Source organism: Spinacia oleracea, chromosome 5 (genome assembly GCF_020520425.1).
Source record: "Spinacia oleracea cultivar Varoflay chromosome 5, BTI_SOV_V1, whole genome shotgun sequence".
Taxonomy (NCBI): Eukaryota; Viridiplantae; Streptophyta; class Magnoliopsida; order Caryophyllales; family Amaranthaceae; genus Spinacia; species Spinacia oleracea.
In genome coordinates, this window is record NC_079491.1 from 86,865,878 (window position 1) to 86,882,834 (window position 16,957).

Below are 16,957 nucleotides of genomic sequence, written 5' to 3' on the forward strand. Positions count from 1 at the left end.
ACTGAAACCAAGATCCGTCGATTCCGAATATCCATAGATGGAGTATTTAATGCCATTAAATACTTGATCCGTTTACGTACTATTTGTGTGACCCTACGGGTTCAGTCAAGAGTAAGCTGTGGATTAATATCATTAATTCCACTTGAACTGAAGCGGCCTCTAGCTAGGCATTCAGCTCACTTGATCTCACTGAATTATTAACTTGTTAATTAATACTGAACCGCATTTATTAGACTTAACATTGAATGCATACTTGGACCAAGGGCATTATTTCCTTCAGCTCGTGCCCTCACTCACTCGCACACAGCACACACTGCTCAGGCCCATGGCCCTCGCGCGCGCGCTTGTGCCTTGCTCGCTGCCATAGCACCGCATGGGCGACGAGCTCCCTTGCTCGTCGTCGCATGCCCGCACCATTGCAACACCCCTTAAGGGTAACACTTAGCTTTCCATTTCTTCGTGCGTGCAAGATTGTGAACGATTTATATAAAAATCGAAACTTTTATATTAAGTTTAACAACAAATTAATAATCTATATTAATTTCATAAATTTAGGCGAAAAATCAAAAATTTATTAATCAAATCAATTTCCTATTACATGATTCCTAGGGATTAAAATCTAGGTCATAAAATTTTAAAATTTACAAACTTTAACAAATTTTATGGTTGTTTTAATCATAGGATCCCAATTAAATTATCAATTAATTATGAAAATCAAAACAAATTCTAAATTATTTGAAATTCAACAAATTAATTATAATTACAAATTAGGTTGTATAATTAACAAATTTAGACCTTAAATTGTTAAACATACACAGTAGGTCAATTATAAATTTAAGATTTACATACAAGATTCGCAAATATTTAATTTAACATCATAAAGATTACAAATTTTGTATTCGAAAAACTAAAACCTCAGAAAAGTCATAGTTAGGCTTCAAATTTGGGAATTCTGGTTTTGGCAACAAATCTTGGATTTTTGCCAAAATTTTAAAACGTCGTGTACATGCCAAATTCACTATAAAACATAAGATTTCGACCATTATTGACAAAACTGCCGAAAATCCTGCGAACATATAATCAAACAATCACAGAAATTTGCAATTAATTACAATCACGAAATTAATCACCCCTTTAATTCATTGTAAATTCAAAAAAAATTATCCATGTTAACTATAATTGATTATGGAATTAATTAGAGGCTCGTGATACTATTGTAAGGTTATGAACAATATAATTCATGTGGAAAAACCATAAAAGCCATGAGTCCAAATTAATTGTCATATAGTCAATTAGCATAATTTAATATAAATACTATGTGATGCGTGCCTTCCCTAGCTGCTCCCGAACCGAACAAGAACAAGTAAATGACTCCAAGTGTCGTCCCTCCGTAGCAAGTCCACAACACGTCCAGATCCGTCTTAGATTCAACCGACTAGAATATTATCTAAGGTTTTTATGTGCACTCGGGAAACTCACAATGGTGATAGGCAATTGTAATTGTGATGATATAAATTGTGATCATGAACCACATATTTATAGGGTGGAAATAGGGAATTAGAATTCTACTAGGAATCAATTAACTAATCCTATTAGGACTCTAGTTATTTAATAATATTAGAATTCTAGGGATAATCAAATACTAAGTATTTCCGATTACCCTTAGCATCTAATTATAGTAGATTTAGGAAACTAATAACTTGAGGCGCAAACTACTTGCCACGCAAGTAGCTTGGCGCCCAAGCTTTCTTAGCGTGCAAGCAACCGGCCGGCCAAGGCCTTGTGGCGTGTGGATCAAGCCCATATTGTTGCCCAAGCCTTGGTGCCAAGGCCCACAACACGCGGCCCATGAGTTGGGCGTTGCTGCACTTGGCTCGGCCCAAGCGAGCTGCTCTTGTGGGGGCTACTTGGTGCATGGCCTGGCGCTAGCGCTTGGCCTTGCGTCTCGCAGGTTCATTCGTCGAGCACTCGCACCTCGCGCTTCCATTTCCGGAATTTTTTTTCTGTTTCGAACAATATTTACGTTTCTGTTAATATTTCCGATTCCGATAATTTTTCCGATTTCGACAATATTTCCGATTCCGGTAAGATTTCCATTTCCGGCAATATTTCCGATTCCGGCAATATTTCTATTTTCGGTAATATTTTCCGATACGAACCATATTTCCGTTTCCAGAAATATCTTCGACTTGGATAATATTTATATTTCCGTCATGAACCATATTTCCATTTCCGACAATATCTTCATTTCCGGCAAATATTCCCTTTTGCCTTTTTGATGATTTCAGCTCTCAAACTGGAACCTAGATCCATCATTTTCGAATGACCATAAATATAGTACTTATGAATATTATATTCACTTAAATACTTGTCGTTCACGCACTATTTGTGTGATCCTACGGGATCAGTCAAGAGTAAGTTGTGGATGAATTCATTAAATCCACTTGAACTGAAGCGGCCTCTAGCTAGACATTCAGTTCACTTGATCTCACTGAATTATTAACTTGTTAATTAATATTGAACCACATTTGTTAGGCTTAGCATTAAATGCATTAAATGCAAACTTGCACCAATGACATTATTTCCTTCATTTTGTTCAAGGGTTCTGCTTGGGAGGTGGGTTCTTGAATGTCTATTTTGGTAGGTAAGGATAAATGGGTTAATGGTAAAACATCGGTGTTTAAGTCGAATGTTCGTTTGTCATATGCGAAAACTTAGAAGGTTAATAAGTTTATTTTACCTGGTACAGGCCTTTGGATACCTAGTTCAATACGGAAAAGTTCGAGCATGAGGATGCGTGTAATATCTTTGCGACAAATTGCCACAAACCTTTGAATTAGAAATACTTATATTTGGCAGGACACAAGTCTAGTATACGATTAAATCAGAGATTGATATCATTTTATTTCAACTACATATAATTTATCGTTGTCTCTAATCACTTGAAGGGAATCAATCTCTGCCCCTTCTTCATTAACAATTGTGATGTTATCTGCATCAACTTCAAACTTCAAGCCTGTCGATTATATGACAAAATTCAAATCACTTATTACAAATCAATTAAATTACATAAATTGTAGCATAACAATAATATATACTTCGTGTGTATATATATATATATATATATATATATATATATATATATATATATATATATATATATATATATATATATATATATATATATATATATATATATATATATATATATATATATATATATATATATAAAAGGTAAGAATAAAAAGGAACGGAGGGAGTGATATGTTAGTTAGATACCATACCTGCAATTCTTTTGAGTTCCTGGAATGAACTAGGCAACATAATAAGTCTTCCAGTTGCATTCTTATGAAATGCCTTGCTTAAAATTGGATGTCCCTTATATAAATTTATCCTTGCACAAAATTGCTCATTCTTCCAATTTGGTACGCTTACTTGTTTATTCCCAGGAAATATTTTTAGCATCTTATTTGCTTGTAACAAGTATTGATCACCAGCGGCGAAAATGGACGAAAAAGTATGACCATTAAGATGACTAGTTTTTGCACCATGGGCTATTAGTAGCTGTGCTACCTCAAGATGATTAGTTGCTAAGGCAACCTGGAGAGCTCTTAATCCATGAAGATTTTTTGAATCCGGGTTCAACCCAGATTGTAACATATCCTTGATCATTTCAATCTCGTTTCTTTGTATGGCTGTGGTTAGAAGATCGCCTGCTACATGTGGATCATAAATAGTAGCATAATTGTGTAGCATTTGGAAAATCTTGTAGTGTTTAGCAGTTATAGAATCCCATAAAGCAGTGTTTCCATTTACATCTGTAAAATAAAATCATGATATGTTAGATAAATTACCATGCTTTGGTTCATATACGTAATATGAATTACTGTACCTTGTAACAGTACATTGCATCCATGGTTTAGAAGCACTACAACACATTCTTCATGTCCTCTTGAAGCGGCTTCGTGCTAAGTAAACCCACAGTAATAAGGAACATGAAAAATACCATCAAGAATAGCATGAGTTCATATTTTCACTGGCTTATCATGGATCGATATTAAAGTTTATCTAAGACTTTATATTCATAGTGTTAAGATTTCGTACATACAATCCTTAAAACAAATGTTTGAGGGATAAAAATGAAGGAAACAATAAATAAATTAAATACCAATGGTGTTCTTCCTCGTGAGTCGCAAACATTTGGATCAAAGTTTGCATTGAGAAGCTTGTCAAGAAAAATGCTATTACCAGCAGCAGCAACATTCATTAAAATCAATGCTTTGACTAGTTCACCATCGCGTTCTGCATTCTCAATCAACCATTCTCCCACGCTCAGTATGTTAAGCTTCCTATTATGCTGTCAACATTCATTATAAAATCATGTACGTATAGAGATATTATATATACATATATCATATATGTCAATCACATAACAACATTATCGATCACCTGAAGAAAGTTGTTAACCATGACAATATTATCTTCTTGATGGATCTTGATTGCTTCAATAAGATTACAAGTTTTTAATCTGAGAAGTTGTGCAAGTGTTTTTGTGCGAAAAGTGAAGGCTTGTGGAGTAGAACAGATAGCAGCAACCTCTCCAAACATGTCTCCGGCTTGCAAATTTCCAACAATAATCTCTTTCTGATCACTTTCATAATCTATCTTTTCCACTTCCCCAGAAACTATTATGTATATGTCATCTGCTGCTTCGTTCTGCATTATTATGTCTTCTCTTGGAGGTAAGTATTCTGCCTTTGTTCTTGATACCTTTTTTTTTATAAAGCACACATGCATATTGTAAAATTATTAGTCGATTAGAGGAATCAAGTCCTTGAAAGTTGAAACACAATTTAGTGGTTGATCTTGTATTTGACTAGTACATACAATATCGACCAAAATCCAAATGCAAAAACGTACTCGATCGTGTTGGATATAAAAGTGTAGAATTGAAGCTAATATGAAAGAAATAGATACCAGTAGTAAGAGAGTTTTCCTTGTGACAGCGCGAAATAAATAGACATTTTCAACAGTTGGTAGAAATAAATGTTGGCAAATGCTCTTATAGATGGAGTTTGGTAATTGCTCAATGAGTTGGAATTGATTCAAATTTTCAGCCTTGAATCTCAAGCACATATAACCTAGTATTTGCTCCTTCAACCTTGTTGGTAAGCGGTTTCTACTTACGAAGTTAGACGCTGCTTCAATGCTACTTCTCTGCATATATTGAACAAGCTTAAGGAACAATAATATGTGTGTATAATATGTGTGCGTGTGTGTTTGGATGGATGGAAATTAAAAAGTAGATGAGACTTACGAATTCCATGGTACGACGAGTTCCTTCAACGACTAAATTGGTCATATTACCAATGAGATAGGCAGTGAGGCTTAAGTTAAAGAGCATATAAAAGATGATGAATATCATTTCAATAGTGTTATTGGCATGCAAGTCACCATAACCAACAGTTGTCATAGTGGTGATTGACCAATAAATGGCAGAAATGTAACGAACCCAAAGGCTTGTTTCCCTGAAGTTTGGATTCATTGCTCCTATCCATGTCTTCCCTTCGTGTGGGTATCGGTCTGCTAGCAAGTAGTATAGACATCCCGCGCAATGCACTAGAAACAACGTCACCTACATAACATAACATAACATAACATAACATAACATCCATCACTTTGGATTCATTTTAAATTGAAATTGACTTACAAACAGAAACCTCCAAATCAGCTAGCTGACTTACAAAGAGAAGCCTTGCACATCTGACCCAAAAGTAGCTGAACCTGATATCTTTCTCAAGCCTAAAATTTTCATTTTTATTTAAATTTCAATCAATAAATTATTAAAGCATTTGCCTGGGACTGGGTAACATTAAAGTCATCAGTGAGATTACCTTGTGAAGAATTGTTTGACTCGTCGGAGTCGCCAGAAACGAAACAATCCTAAAAGTGAATAAGAAAGTCCGACTTTGTATTTCCCAGTAAACATCAAACCTAATGCTTCATATGGTATTGTTGATGCCACATCCATTATCAACCATGTTGATATATACCTGCACTCATTTTTACTTTTTCTTTAGTCCTCATTTATTCTACTACCACATTTTTTTTAGTGTTACATTACTTTATACTTCGTCGTGATTTTTTACAAAAATTAAATTAAATTAAAATACTTCATTCCACAACTAACAAGTGTAAGAAAAGATAACTTGATAAGGTACAGTTGACAGTTGTATATGCTTTTAGTTATGAGAAGTTTGTTCGAGCACGTAACAATTTCAGTGGACCTTGTCTCTCGCTAATCCTTAATTACTCCACTCTTTACATGCTTTATTTTGTCTATTTCACCAAAGTGGGTGGACTAAGAAAACAACATCAAATAATCAACTAAGAATACATGTTGATTCAATATGAGCTTAATTAATAATGTGAATTATGTTTGATTTTTGAAAATAGCTCTAACTTAAAGTCACTATAAGAAATTGTACTATTAAGGACGGGAAATCCCGTCGCTAAAGGCCAATAATCATTGATTAATGACGGGATTTTCTGTCGCGAATCCCTCATAAAAGGAGGCCGTCGTAAATGGAAAATCTCGTCGTTAACCGTCGTAAAATATATTTGCGACGGTTGTTCCCGTAGTCGGCTTTTGCGACGGAATTTTTAACCCGTCGTTATTAGGTTGTCAATAAAAATACAAATTTTTGTAGTGAGTATTTACAAAAAATTACAAATGAAACCTAAGTTTCGATTTTGGAATTGATGAAAACCCGATCATCTATCTATATATTATACTAAAAGAGAGGAAATCAATGTGGTGATGACAAATGTCACTCATTGATTGGCCTCTCTTTTAGATATAAAAAAATTAAAAAAATAAAATAATTGATTGTAAATTATTTTGTTACCTTTTTACCCAATAAAGATTTGATTCTATTTTCCTAAAAAAAAGATATCATTCTATACATGAGGAATACTATATAAAATCTGTTTTTATATTTTGGTAACAAATATAACAATATATGCTTATGTTTTATTAAAAAAATTAATCCATTTTACGGATTACGTAATAGGATATTTACAAAAAATAATTAATGTAATCTACCGATTTGTACTTACATAATTAGAATACAAATAAATTAGAAAAACAACGAAGTATGAATATAGTATAAAAAAGATTACTATAATACTATATAATATTTTAACAACTAAATTTGATAATTATAAGTAATATTTTATTACTTTAAAAAAGAAAGTACGGAGTATTGTAACTTCCTTAAACACGAGAAAAACTTGCGTAACCTTATCTATCTACTACTCTACTATGTAACTCCTCAATTTTTAAAATTTTGCAACTCTTTTGTTTTTACACTAACTACTAAATTCACACATCTCTGTAATTTTAATGTTATTTGGTGAATTTTAATATAGATGATGAACGTAGTCATGTAATCCGTATCATTTTGTTGGATTTGTCTAAATATTTACATAATACTTTAATACCCATATCATAATAAAAATTTAATAAAATGACTAACTGTATGTATATATTGTCAATTTTTATTTAAAATATGTGTCTTATATTGACCGTGGATATGTATAACGAATATTTATCTTTGCTTTAATATTCAAAGTAGTATTTATCAAGGTTTTGTAAAAGATGCTTATTGAAAAAAGAAATTGTTCTATATAAAAATGTCTCTCTCTCTAACTCCCTATCTTATACTTTATTCTATATAAAAAATATTCACTATATCCCATCATACCTATTTTCCTATTAGATTATATAATATAATCTTACAATAACTTATCGCATAAAACTCCGTGAATATACTATTACAACAATTAAATCCGGACGGAGAGAGTATATATTATAATGTTTTGTTTATTTAATCAATTATTCTAATAAGATGCTGCAATTGAAGAAGACTCAGTAGTAGAATTTTAAAAATCAAAACTCTCTTACCAAAAAAAATTGAGTTATGGAGTGGGTTTGAGGCAAGTGTGGATACACGTGTAGGTGATAGATTGGGGATGAGTTTTACTTTTAACCCGTTAGAAGGAGATTGGGAGGGGTGAGTACTTTTCCCATCGTGGGTGACGGGAATAGAGATAAGAATTTTGGACGAGTACGAGTGTGGAGACTCCGACCAGCTTCAAAGTCATGAGTAGCTGAATAAATAAAATAGTGGAGTAGTTGTTAAGTGCTCGGATAATGATATAAATATGACTATCAAAGTAAAGATGGATGAGAATAACACTATGATTGACACATGTGACCATCAAAGTAAAGGATGGATGGGAATAACACTATGATTGACACATGTGATGAATAAAGATGAAAATAACTTTGTTTATGTACCTTTATTTGACTTTATTTTTATGATAAACAAGATACCGAATGGGGAAATAGAAAAAAATTTCATCATTATTTTTAATTAAGAGAATATCTATAAGGTTGTGTCCAAAGTATAGTGTAACCAGATAACTAAATTGAGATTTGAGTTTTAAAATTCAAAACTCTCTTACCAAAACATAATGTTGAGTTCAGCCGTTTAGGGCTAGGTTTGACACATGTGATGAGTGGGGATGAAAATAATTTGTTCTATGTACCTTTATTTGTTTTTATTTTTTAATAAGTAAGACCAAATGGGCAATAAAAATTTATCCATCATTAGTTTTAATTAGGAGAATGTCCATAAGCTATATGTGTCCAAATTATAATGTAATCAGACAACAATATTGTCAAATACTCTAGAATAGAGTTTTAAAATAAACTCTCCTACCAAAAAATAATGTCGGGTTCAGTCGTCTAGGGGTAGGTTTGACACGTGTGATGAATATGGAGGAAAATAATTTTGTCTATGTACCCTTATTTGGTTCTTTTTTTAAATAAATAAGACACCGAATAGTGAATAAAAAATTTATCCATCATTAATTTTAATTAATTAGGAAAATATCTATAAGTTTATTTGTGTCTAAAGTATAATGTAACCAGACAACCAAATTGTCTAATACTCTTAGAGTTTTAAAATTCAAAGCTCTCTTATCAAAAAATAATGTCGGGTCAAGCCGTCCAGGGCTTGGTTTGAGGCGGGTGTAGATACACGGACGGGGATGAAGCGGGGTTAATTTTATTTTTTGCTTACGAGGCGGGAATTAGGACTGGGATGAGTATGACACCTATCGTGGTGACGGGCATGTGAATGAGAATTTCAGGTTGTGTTGAGGGACCAGCATCACCCCGCTTCGAAGATATCTCTAGCTGAATAAAATATATGGTGGGGTAGGTGTTAAATGATCGGGTAATGATTTAGATGATTTATGAATTAAGTGGGTATGACTATCGAAGTAAAGAATGGATGCGAATAAATTTATGTTTGACATGGTTTGTTATGAAAGAGGAAGAACGTAAATCTATCTACGTGCCCTTATTTTATTATTTTGAATTTGTTAAATAAATAAGACATGGAATGAGCAGTAACATACCGAGCAATCATTAGTTTAAGAAGAAAATTATCTATAAGCTTTATTTCGATGATAATTGTCTATAGTTATAGTTTAGCTATGCAAATTTAATATTCATATCATAAATCGTGCATCGAATGGGGCGAGTTTGAATCGATTGGATTTGAGAACACTCACCTCCTAATTATGTATGTCACTTTTTTATATTTTCATCAATATTATAGCTAAAACAATCAATTTTAATACTTCATAATAAACTTATGTCAATATATTTATAAGTTAGTTGAAAGGAAAAGTGGATTATTTATCAAATATGGGGATGTCAGTGGTTTTTTGGGAGATCCCCCCGTGCATCCTTCCCAAGTGGGGCGGGGTTGAAGAAAGTTTGGTGGGTGACGGGGTTAAAAAATGAATTCGTCACATGTGACGACGGGGCGATGGTGGATTTTAGATTGGACCTGTCTGCGTCGTTAATCTTCATCTAATTGATTATATATATATTTTAAAAAAACTCTTATAAAAAAAGAGTTGAACCTAAGGATGGGTTTGAGGCGGGTGTGGGTATACCGGGGGGGGTGATGATTGGGGATGAAATTTATTTTGTACCTCCCGAGACGTGGATCGGGAGTGGTGGCTATCGTTCCTATTGTTGATGGAGAAGATGGGGAAGAGAATTGTTGGTGGATACGTGTCTGCAGAGCCAACTCCGCCTCAAGTCATCTCTAAATGAATAAAGTAAGTGGTGTGTGTAGGTGCTAAGTGATCAGGTAATGAGGTTGATGGGGTGACCGTGCGAGTATTAAGTAGGTATTACTATCCAATTAGTAAAGGGTAAACGAAATAATTTTATGCTTGACACAAGTGGGAATAATTTATTTTTGTATATATCTACCCTTATTTGTTTTAATAAATAAGAAATTGAATGAGCAACAACAAATTTATCCATCCTTAGTTTTAATTTGGTTAGTTTTAATTTGGAAAATATCCATAAGTACTATTTTGATGATATTGTCTACCAGATTTCATACAAATTTATATTTAGATGATTATATCGTGCATCGCACGAGTATTATACTAGTTATAACATAAATCACAATTATCTATACTAATATATTAAAAGGCGTTGTGGAAAACGTCTATGTGTCACGTAGTACTCTTTCCTTTGCGCCACATCATTCACTCACCAAGTGGTATGTCATGTGATGGATAACCAAAAATCAATACAATGAGGTTCGAACTTTAGACCTCATGTTTGAATGATAATTCTCATTACCATATTAACTAACCACCATTTGTGGTTTATTTCTTCATATTAATTTATAAATAAATGTTAACATGAAGTCTAAACCAACTAAATTTTTATTTAATTTTTATTTTCTATGGAATATTTGTAAAAAAAATAAAAATAAAGAATTAGGAAAAATATGAAGAAACATGATGTCATGAATCTCATAATCATCAACTATATAAATAGCTTGCATGGATGCTTATATCTAATTTTGTGTTATTAATTTGAAGCACTTAGTTCCACTAGAAAATAAATTATACAAATTATAAGATGATCTAATTGAAAAATTACTTGGCATGATAAATGACATAGTTTGTCTGTGTAGTTGACAAACTTTATTAATTGATGTTTTCACTTTATGGTATACATGCATTTCGTAAATATTGAGCATTTGAGCTCAAGAAAAATCTAAAATTTTAACTTTATATTCAATGTAGCGATCGGGGCATCGTCCGGGGCACACACTAGTTAATAAGTGCAATGAGAGTTTAACTATAACAATTCAGGCTCTGTTTCAATCATTAATATTAATTCTTAAATGGACATAGTTCATATTAAATTTATTATAGACCATGTCTAAAAACAAGTCAAAAACTTGAACCTAGTTTATTTTGGCATGTTTATTATCATTATTAATGAAAAAATATCAAATGGTGTACGTCGTTGGTACATGTTGTGCTTGAGTAATGTGATTTTAAATCAAAATTCACCTTTAAAAACAAAAGGTACTTTGATTCAAAAAATGGTTACTATATCTAAAAATTTAGTGTTTACTTTATTATAGTCACTATAAGTACAATAAAGGTCCATATGAATGTAAAAAGGGTGCTAGAGAAACTTATTGGTTTGGGTCCACCTAAAAATAAGTCAATTATAAAAACAATTTAAAAAATTCTCCATTTTTTGTGAACCATATAAATATAGATCAAAAGTATAACATTTTTAGATAATCTCCAATGCGGCTCAAATAGAATCTTAAAGTGAGAGTGTTCAGTGTTGCTTAAAAGGTTTTTTCTTAATAAAAGAAAAGTTTGTTTTTTTTTAAAAAAAAGTTTGAGAAATAATAAATGACAAAGTGATAAAGGTCTCAACTATTTTTTTAAATTACATAAAAATATATCATTAGATTGTAATTTTATTTTTTAATTTATAATTTACAAAATAAATGGAAATATATATTTACTATAACCATTATAAAAATTATTTCCTTCTTTTTTTATGGATTACCTTATTTTAATATTTTCATAGTAAAAATATGATATTGATAGTAAAAATAATTTGATGAATCGCGGTCTACGTGACCCCTTGTAGTACCATTGAAAGAGTGACGCGCAGGATTGCGACACATGTTATTTGTCGCAACTTACGGCATTTATCTTCACCCTAATAAATGATACTCCGTAAGTGAATATTTTTTTTAGAGTCTCACCAATGGAATTTGAATTTCAAAGTAAATCCCAAAAAAAAAAAAATTAAATTATAACTCACCATTGGAGAAATAAAAGTGCTCATGGAAGGTTTTTGAACTCGAACTAGTAGAAACTTACCAATGGTGATCCTCTTAGAAGCTTAACTAGGAGGTAAAGTATGTCTTTTTCAAAGCAATATCATGATCTCTATTATATAAGACACATCTTAACGTAGCATTTTCTTATTTTACCACCGTTTGGTTTATTTTTTTCATTAATATTTAAATGATTTATGTAAATTAGTTTCAGTGCGTAACTAATTAGTTTCATTGTTTAACTAATTAGTTATAACTAATTGATTTCATTACTTAATTTATATGACACCAATTGGATCTTTTGTGTAAAACCGCCTTATATAAAAGTTTATAAATCATGTATGCTATGTACCAATTGAAAACCAAAAAACGCTCCACCTACCAGTTATTATTTGTTTTTTTTTACAATTCACTTATTATTTGTGATCGACAAAAGAAGGTCTTTACATTTTGGATTAGAAACAATTGTCAATGTTATTAATATACCATTACTCCATATTAGCTTCAACTTATAATTTCCGAGCTAGATCTTCTTGGATTAACACCTATCGGATTGATGAAACTATCTACAGTATAAAATATTCATCCTGTCTTAATTAGAAATTTTTGAAAAATGTTCATTTACTTTACAATAAGAATTTAAAATTGGTAAGAAACTAAGAATTCACCGGAATCTAAGTGCGTGAAGGCAGTGAAATTTAACGGAACATAACAAAACATTAACTGTTAAGCAACATAGCAAATTGAACTTAGTTAAAAGGCAAAAGGAGACTAACCTTTTAGCAATCTTTTTGGAGTTATAAACAAGAAGTTGAGTTCTAGAATCAAAATAGGCAACAAAGAATGTCAAAATAATATCAATGGCGAAAAAGACGTTGGCGATGTTGTCAGCAATAAAAAGCTCTCTTTTTGGGTATGATTTCATAAATGCAACTTCAAACGGGTAAACCCATGCTGAGTATGCTACTAACCCAACCATCACCGTCTCCCAACATCTGCATTCATCATTTATGAATTATAGTATACTAAAAATTGAGAAATGGAATTGGAACCGAAATAATTAAGAACGAAAACTGGCCGGTAATGTTAGATTGTTAACTACTCCGTAATGACAGTTAAATAATTAATTTTCATCTCTATACCCAACGACCAATGTGCTTTTATGAATTCTGGTTTTTATTTGTTTTGTTTTTTTAAGCCATTTGCTGAATTCGCAATCGCAGCCTCGAAGGTGCCTGGATATCTCAAGCCAGTGGCGGATTTAGGGGTACAAGGGGTACGGTTACCCCCCATAACCCATTTCCTAGATCCGCGGAAAAATATAGAGTAGTAACAAGTTTTTTGTATATATTTAAAATTTCCTATTATGTATCAAAAAATGAGTTTGTCTTAGTTGGTCGAGTGTTAAGCCTCTTTGTGTTGGAGCAAAGAGATGCATGGTATGATTCCTATTAACTCTTATTTTCACCACTTTTTTTCCCATTTATTTAGCTCATTAATGTTTCACTTTCTCATTGTTTAGAACTTAATAGTTTTTCCACCGTTTAACATTTATTGATTTTAGTGTCCCCTTTTTTCAACTCTTTAATGATTTTTTTTTTTTTGGTGTACCATCCGGTTCACCCTTAGGGCTAATCCGGATTCGGGGCGAGTTCTGAGTGGATAGGTTCCATTCCCCTCCCAATTGTTGTTGCGGGGGATCGAACACAGGTCCTCCCTACCAAGTTCAGCCTCAATCACCACTGAACCAACAGTCAATTGGTACTCTTTAATGATTTTAACTATATCATTTGTGAGTTTCTTTTTCACTTGTTTAATTTCAATTACATAGATATATATCATTTTTTGTGATTTTCAATTTTATTGAAATTTAATATGATTTCAATTTCATAATGGTTTTTATATACATTAATGGTTTATATATACACAGTTCACTACTCCCTTTATTTTTCTAATTGTTCTATTGTTTATCGAATATACCGAAAGACTAGTAAATCGTTGATAATATAAATGAAGTGAATGGTGGGTTTAGATTTTAATTATTTGGACTAAAATATTACAACGAATGTAATTTTGACCCCTTTTTTAATTCCGTAAGTAGACCCTTGGATTTTTTTTTCCCGTTGGTAGACTATAAGAATTTTTATTCGTACCCCTATTTCTCAAATCCTGAATCCGCCACTGTCTCAAGCTTCTCTCATACGGGTATGAAACTCCCTTTCTCTTTAATTTGCAGAAAAATAAAGTTCTATTTTTCCTGTCAATTAATTTGTTTCTACAATGATTTTGAATAAAATGAGGTTTTTTTTATTGGGGTATAGGGAATCAATTAAATCATGTTCATATCAACTTAACTATGGTACGGGTTAAATTTCGATCAATAACCTTTTGGAATTAAGATGTTTAATACTTTTTCTTTTGTACATTGTTTGATAAGTATCCTATAATTGCATATTCTTTGTTTTGTAAAACAATTGGTATCTGCTAATTAACCAATTTTTTTTGCCTTCGCAAGAATTATTTCAACTAAGGATGTTGAGTACACTGTAAGCTTATTGTTTTGTTTTTGTTGCTTAAATTCTAGGGCACACTGTAATGCCTTAAAATTGTGTATGATTTTCGTAAATTAAACCAAAAGAATAGAAAAGTAGAGCTAATAGCAACAATTTTAAACATTGATGATTTGAAAAATTTGGAGAGATCTCTATGGTTATTCCAGAGTGCAATTTGTTTTATCGTGTCTTGGAAAATGCCGGCCCAACTAGACTCTTTGATAAATTGGCAGCTTAACATATGTTATTTTGGAAATAGTAAATCAATTTTACTCATCTACTGCTAATATCCTAAAAATTTGTCCTTAAATTTAACAAACTTGTATATATGTTAGCAGCTCAAACAGATGTACTAACTTTTCTTCTACAATACAAACTACAAACTACAAACATTACATAAATGTTAATTGTTTCAAAACTTGACCGTTGTCCTTTTTATAATCTGCAGGGACCGTTGATGGTGTTTATACTGGGATGGAGTAGGGAATAAGAATGGCTCGTGGCACAAGTGACTGGGTATGTTCTTCTCTGAATCAATCTACAAATAATTATCTTTGCAATCTATTAATTTGATGGAGGAAATGAAACTCTAATGCTGAGTAGGATGTAGAAATAATCGATTTGTCTTTTCAGAATAAGTTGCATTACATTCTGTCCATTGCATGTTAGTAACATGTGCGGACTAAGGCTTTTTCCACTTATCTAACAAAAACAAAGAGGCATAACAAATCACTTAAGGCTCTCTATTCAGGATATCTAAAAATGAATTTTCATGTTTTTCTTTCCCCACTTATGTTGGGTATCTTACTAAGTATCTCTTGTTGGAAATTCTCATTGGGAAACACAAAGGAAAAAAGGGTGAGTGAAAATTCAAGAGTCCCACATTGGAAAATTCAAGGGTGAGTAACGGACGTAATTAATGGTAATTAATCCAACAGTGGGTGTCCACGACGCAACAATTGTTCTTCGTTCAGTTCACCGAATCAGATAAGTTTGTTCTAATTTTCGCTTTAATCGCAACAATCTAAAAGACGATTATTATGGCTTTGACTTCCAAATTCATGATTCCTGATATGTCTAAGTTAGAACCTCTTGATGGCAAGAATTATAAACGTTGGGCTGTTAGGATGCGATTCTATTTAGAACAAATTGAGATTGCTTATGTGCTTGATGACGTTGTCGAACCTGATGATGAAACTGAATTGCATGCTTTTGAGTTGAAATTTGCTAAAGATGATAGGACATGTAAGGGCATGTTGCTGCATCATATGTCGAATACTTTGCTTGATATCTATATGGGGTTTAATCATGCTAGGGATATTTGGGATGCATTAGAAAAGAAATATGGAACTGATGATGCTGGTACTAAGCGTTATTGTGTCAGTAAGTGGTTAGCTTTTCAAGTCCAAGATGATAAACCAATTATTGATCAGATTCATGCTTATGAAAATATTTGCATTGCTATGGCTGCCGAGGGTTTGAGTATTTGTGATATTACCCTTGCTATAGTTTTAATTGAGAAACTCCCACCCTCTTGGAAAGATTTTCGTAATCAGTTAATGCATAAGAAAAAGGACCTTACCTTAGAGGAGCTTGTAGGTCACCTGAAAATTGAGGAGGAAAATCGTATTAAGGATAAGGGTCAATCTGTGTTTTCCGGGTCTGCTAAGGCTAACCTTGTAGAACCTAAGCCTCATGCATATTCTGAAAAGTTTAAGGGAAAAGGAAATCCTTTCAAGCCTCAAGGGAAACCAATGAAGTATAAGTTCAAGGGCAAGTGTTTTGAATGTGGGAAAACTGGTCACAAGTCTGTAGATTGCAGATCCAAGAAGAAGTCGGATCAGAACCAAGCCAACCTTGCTGAAGCTAATGAAGTTTCTAATCCTAACCATTTTGTTGCGGTTGTTTCAGAAGCTAACTTGACAGGTAATGTTGCTGAATGGATCGTTGATACTGGAGCAACGAGACATATCTGCACCAACAAAGACATGTTCACTACCTACGAAAAAACTGATGGTGAAAATGTCTTCATGGGTAATTCAGCTTCTGCAACTGTTCAAGGCAAAGGGAAGATCGTTCTCACTCTTACCTCTGGAAAACTTATTACTCTTACCAATGTGTTGCATGTTCCAGAAATGCGTAGGA

At 32.5% G+C, this 16,957-nt stretch overlaps 1 protein-coding gene across 3 annotated transcripts in view; it reads right to left on the reverse strand.

Moving 5' to 3' along the window:
- Nucleotides 1-2,800: 2,800 nt before the first annotated feature.
- The window catches only part of LOC110800937 (potassium channel AKT2/3), a 30,887-nt gene continuing 16,730 nt past the window's right edge, over nucleotides 2,801-16,957 (reverse strand). For 2 of the 3 annotated variants that reach the window (XM_022006256.2, XM_056828393.1), the window contains exons 2-11: nucleotides 13,037-13,255; nucleotides 5,895-6,053; nucleotides 5,745-5,802; nucleotides 5,318-5,635; nucleotides 4,978-5,217; nucleotides 4,450-4,770; nucleotides 4,169-4,357; nucleotides 3,893-3,968; nucleotides 3,285-3,818; nucleotides 2,801-3,016 (exon numbers count right to left, since the gene is read on the reverse strand). In XM_022006256.2, the coding sequence (XP_021861948.2) occupies nucleotides 2,898-3,016; nucleotides 3,285-3,818; nucleotides 3,893-3,968; nucleotides 4,169-4,357; nucleotides 4,450-4,770; nucleotides 4,978-5,217; nucleotides 5,318-5,635; nucleotides 5,745-5,802; nucleotides 5,895-6,053; nucleotides 13,037-13,255 (2,233 nt within the window). In that variant the 3' untranslated portion in view covers nucleotides 2,801-2,897. The remainder of the gene's footprint in view (nucleotides 3,017-3,284; nucleotides 3,819-3,892; nucleotides 3,969-4,168; nucleotides 4,358-4,449; nucleotides 4,771-4,977; nucleotides 5,218-5,317; nucleotides 5,636-5,744; nucleotides 5,803-5,894; nucleotides 6,054-13,036; nucleotides 13,256-16,957) is intronic. The other variant, XM_056828392.1, reaches the window with a different exon arrangement.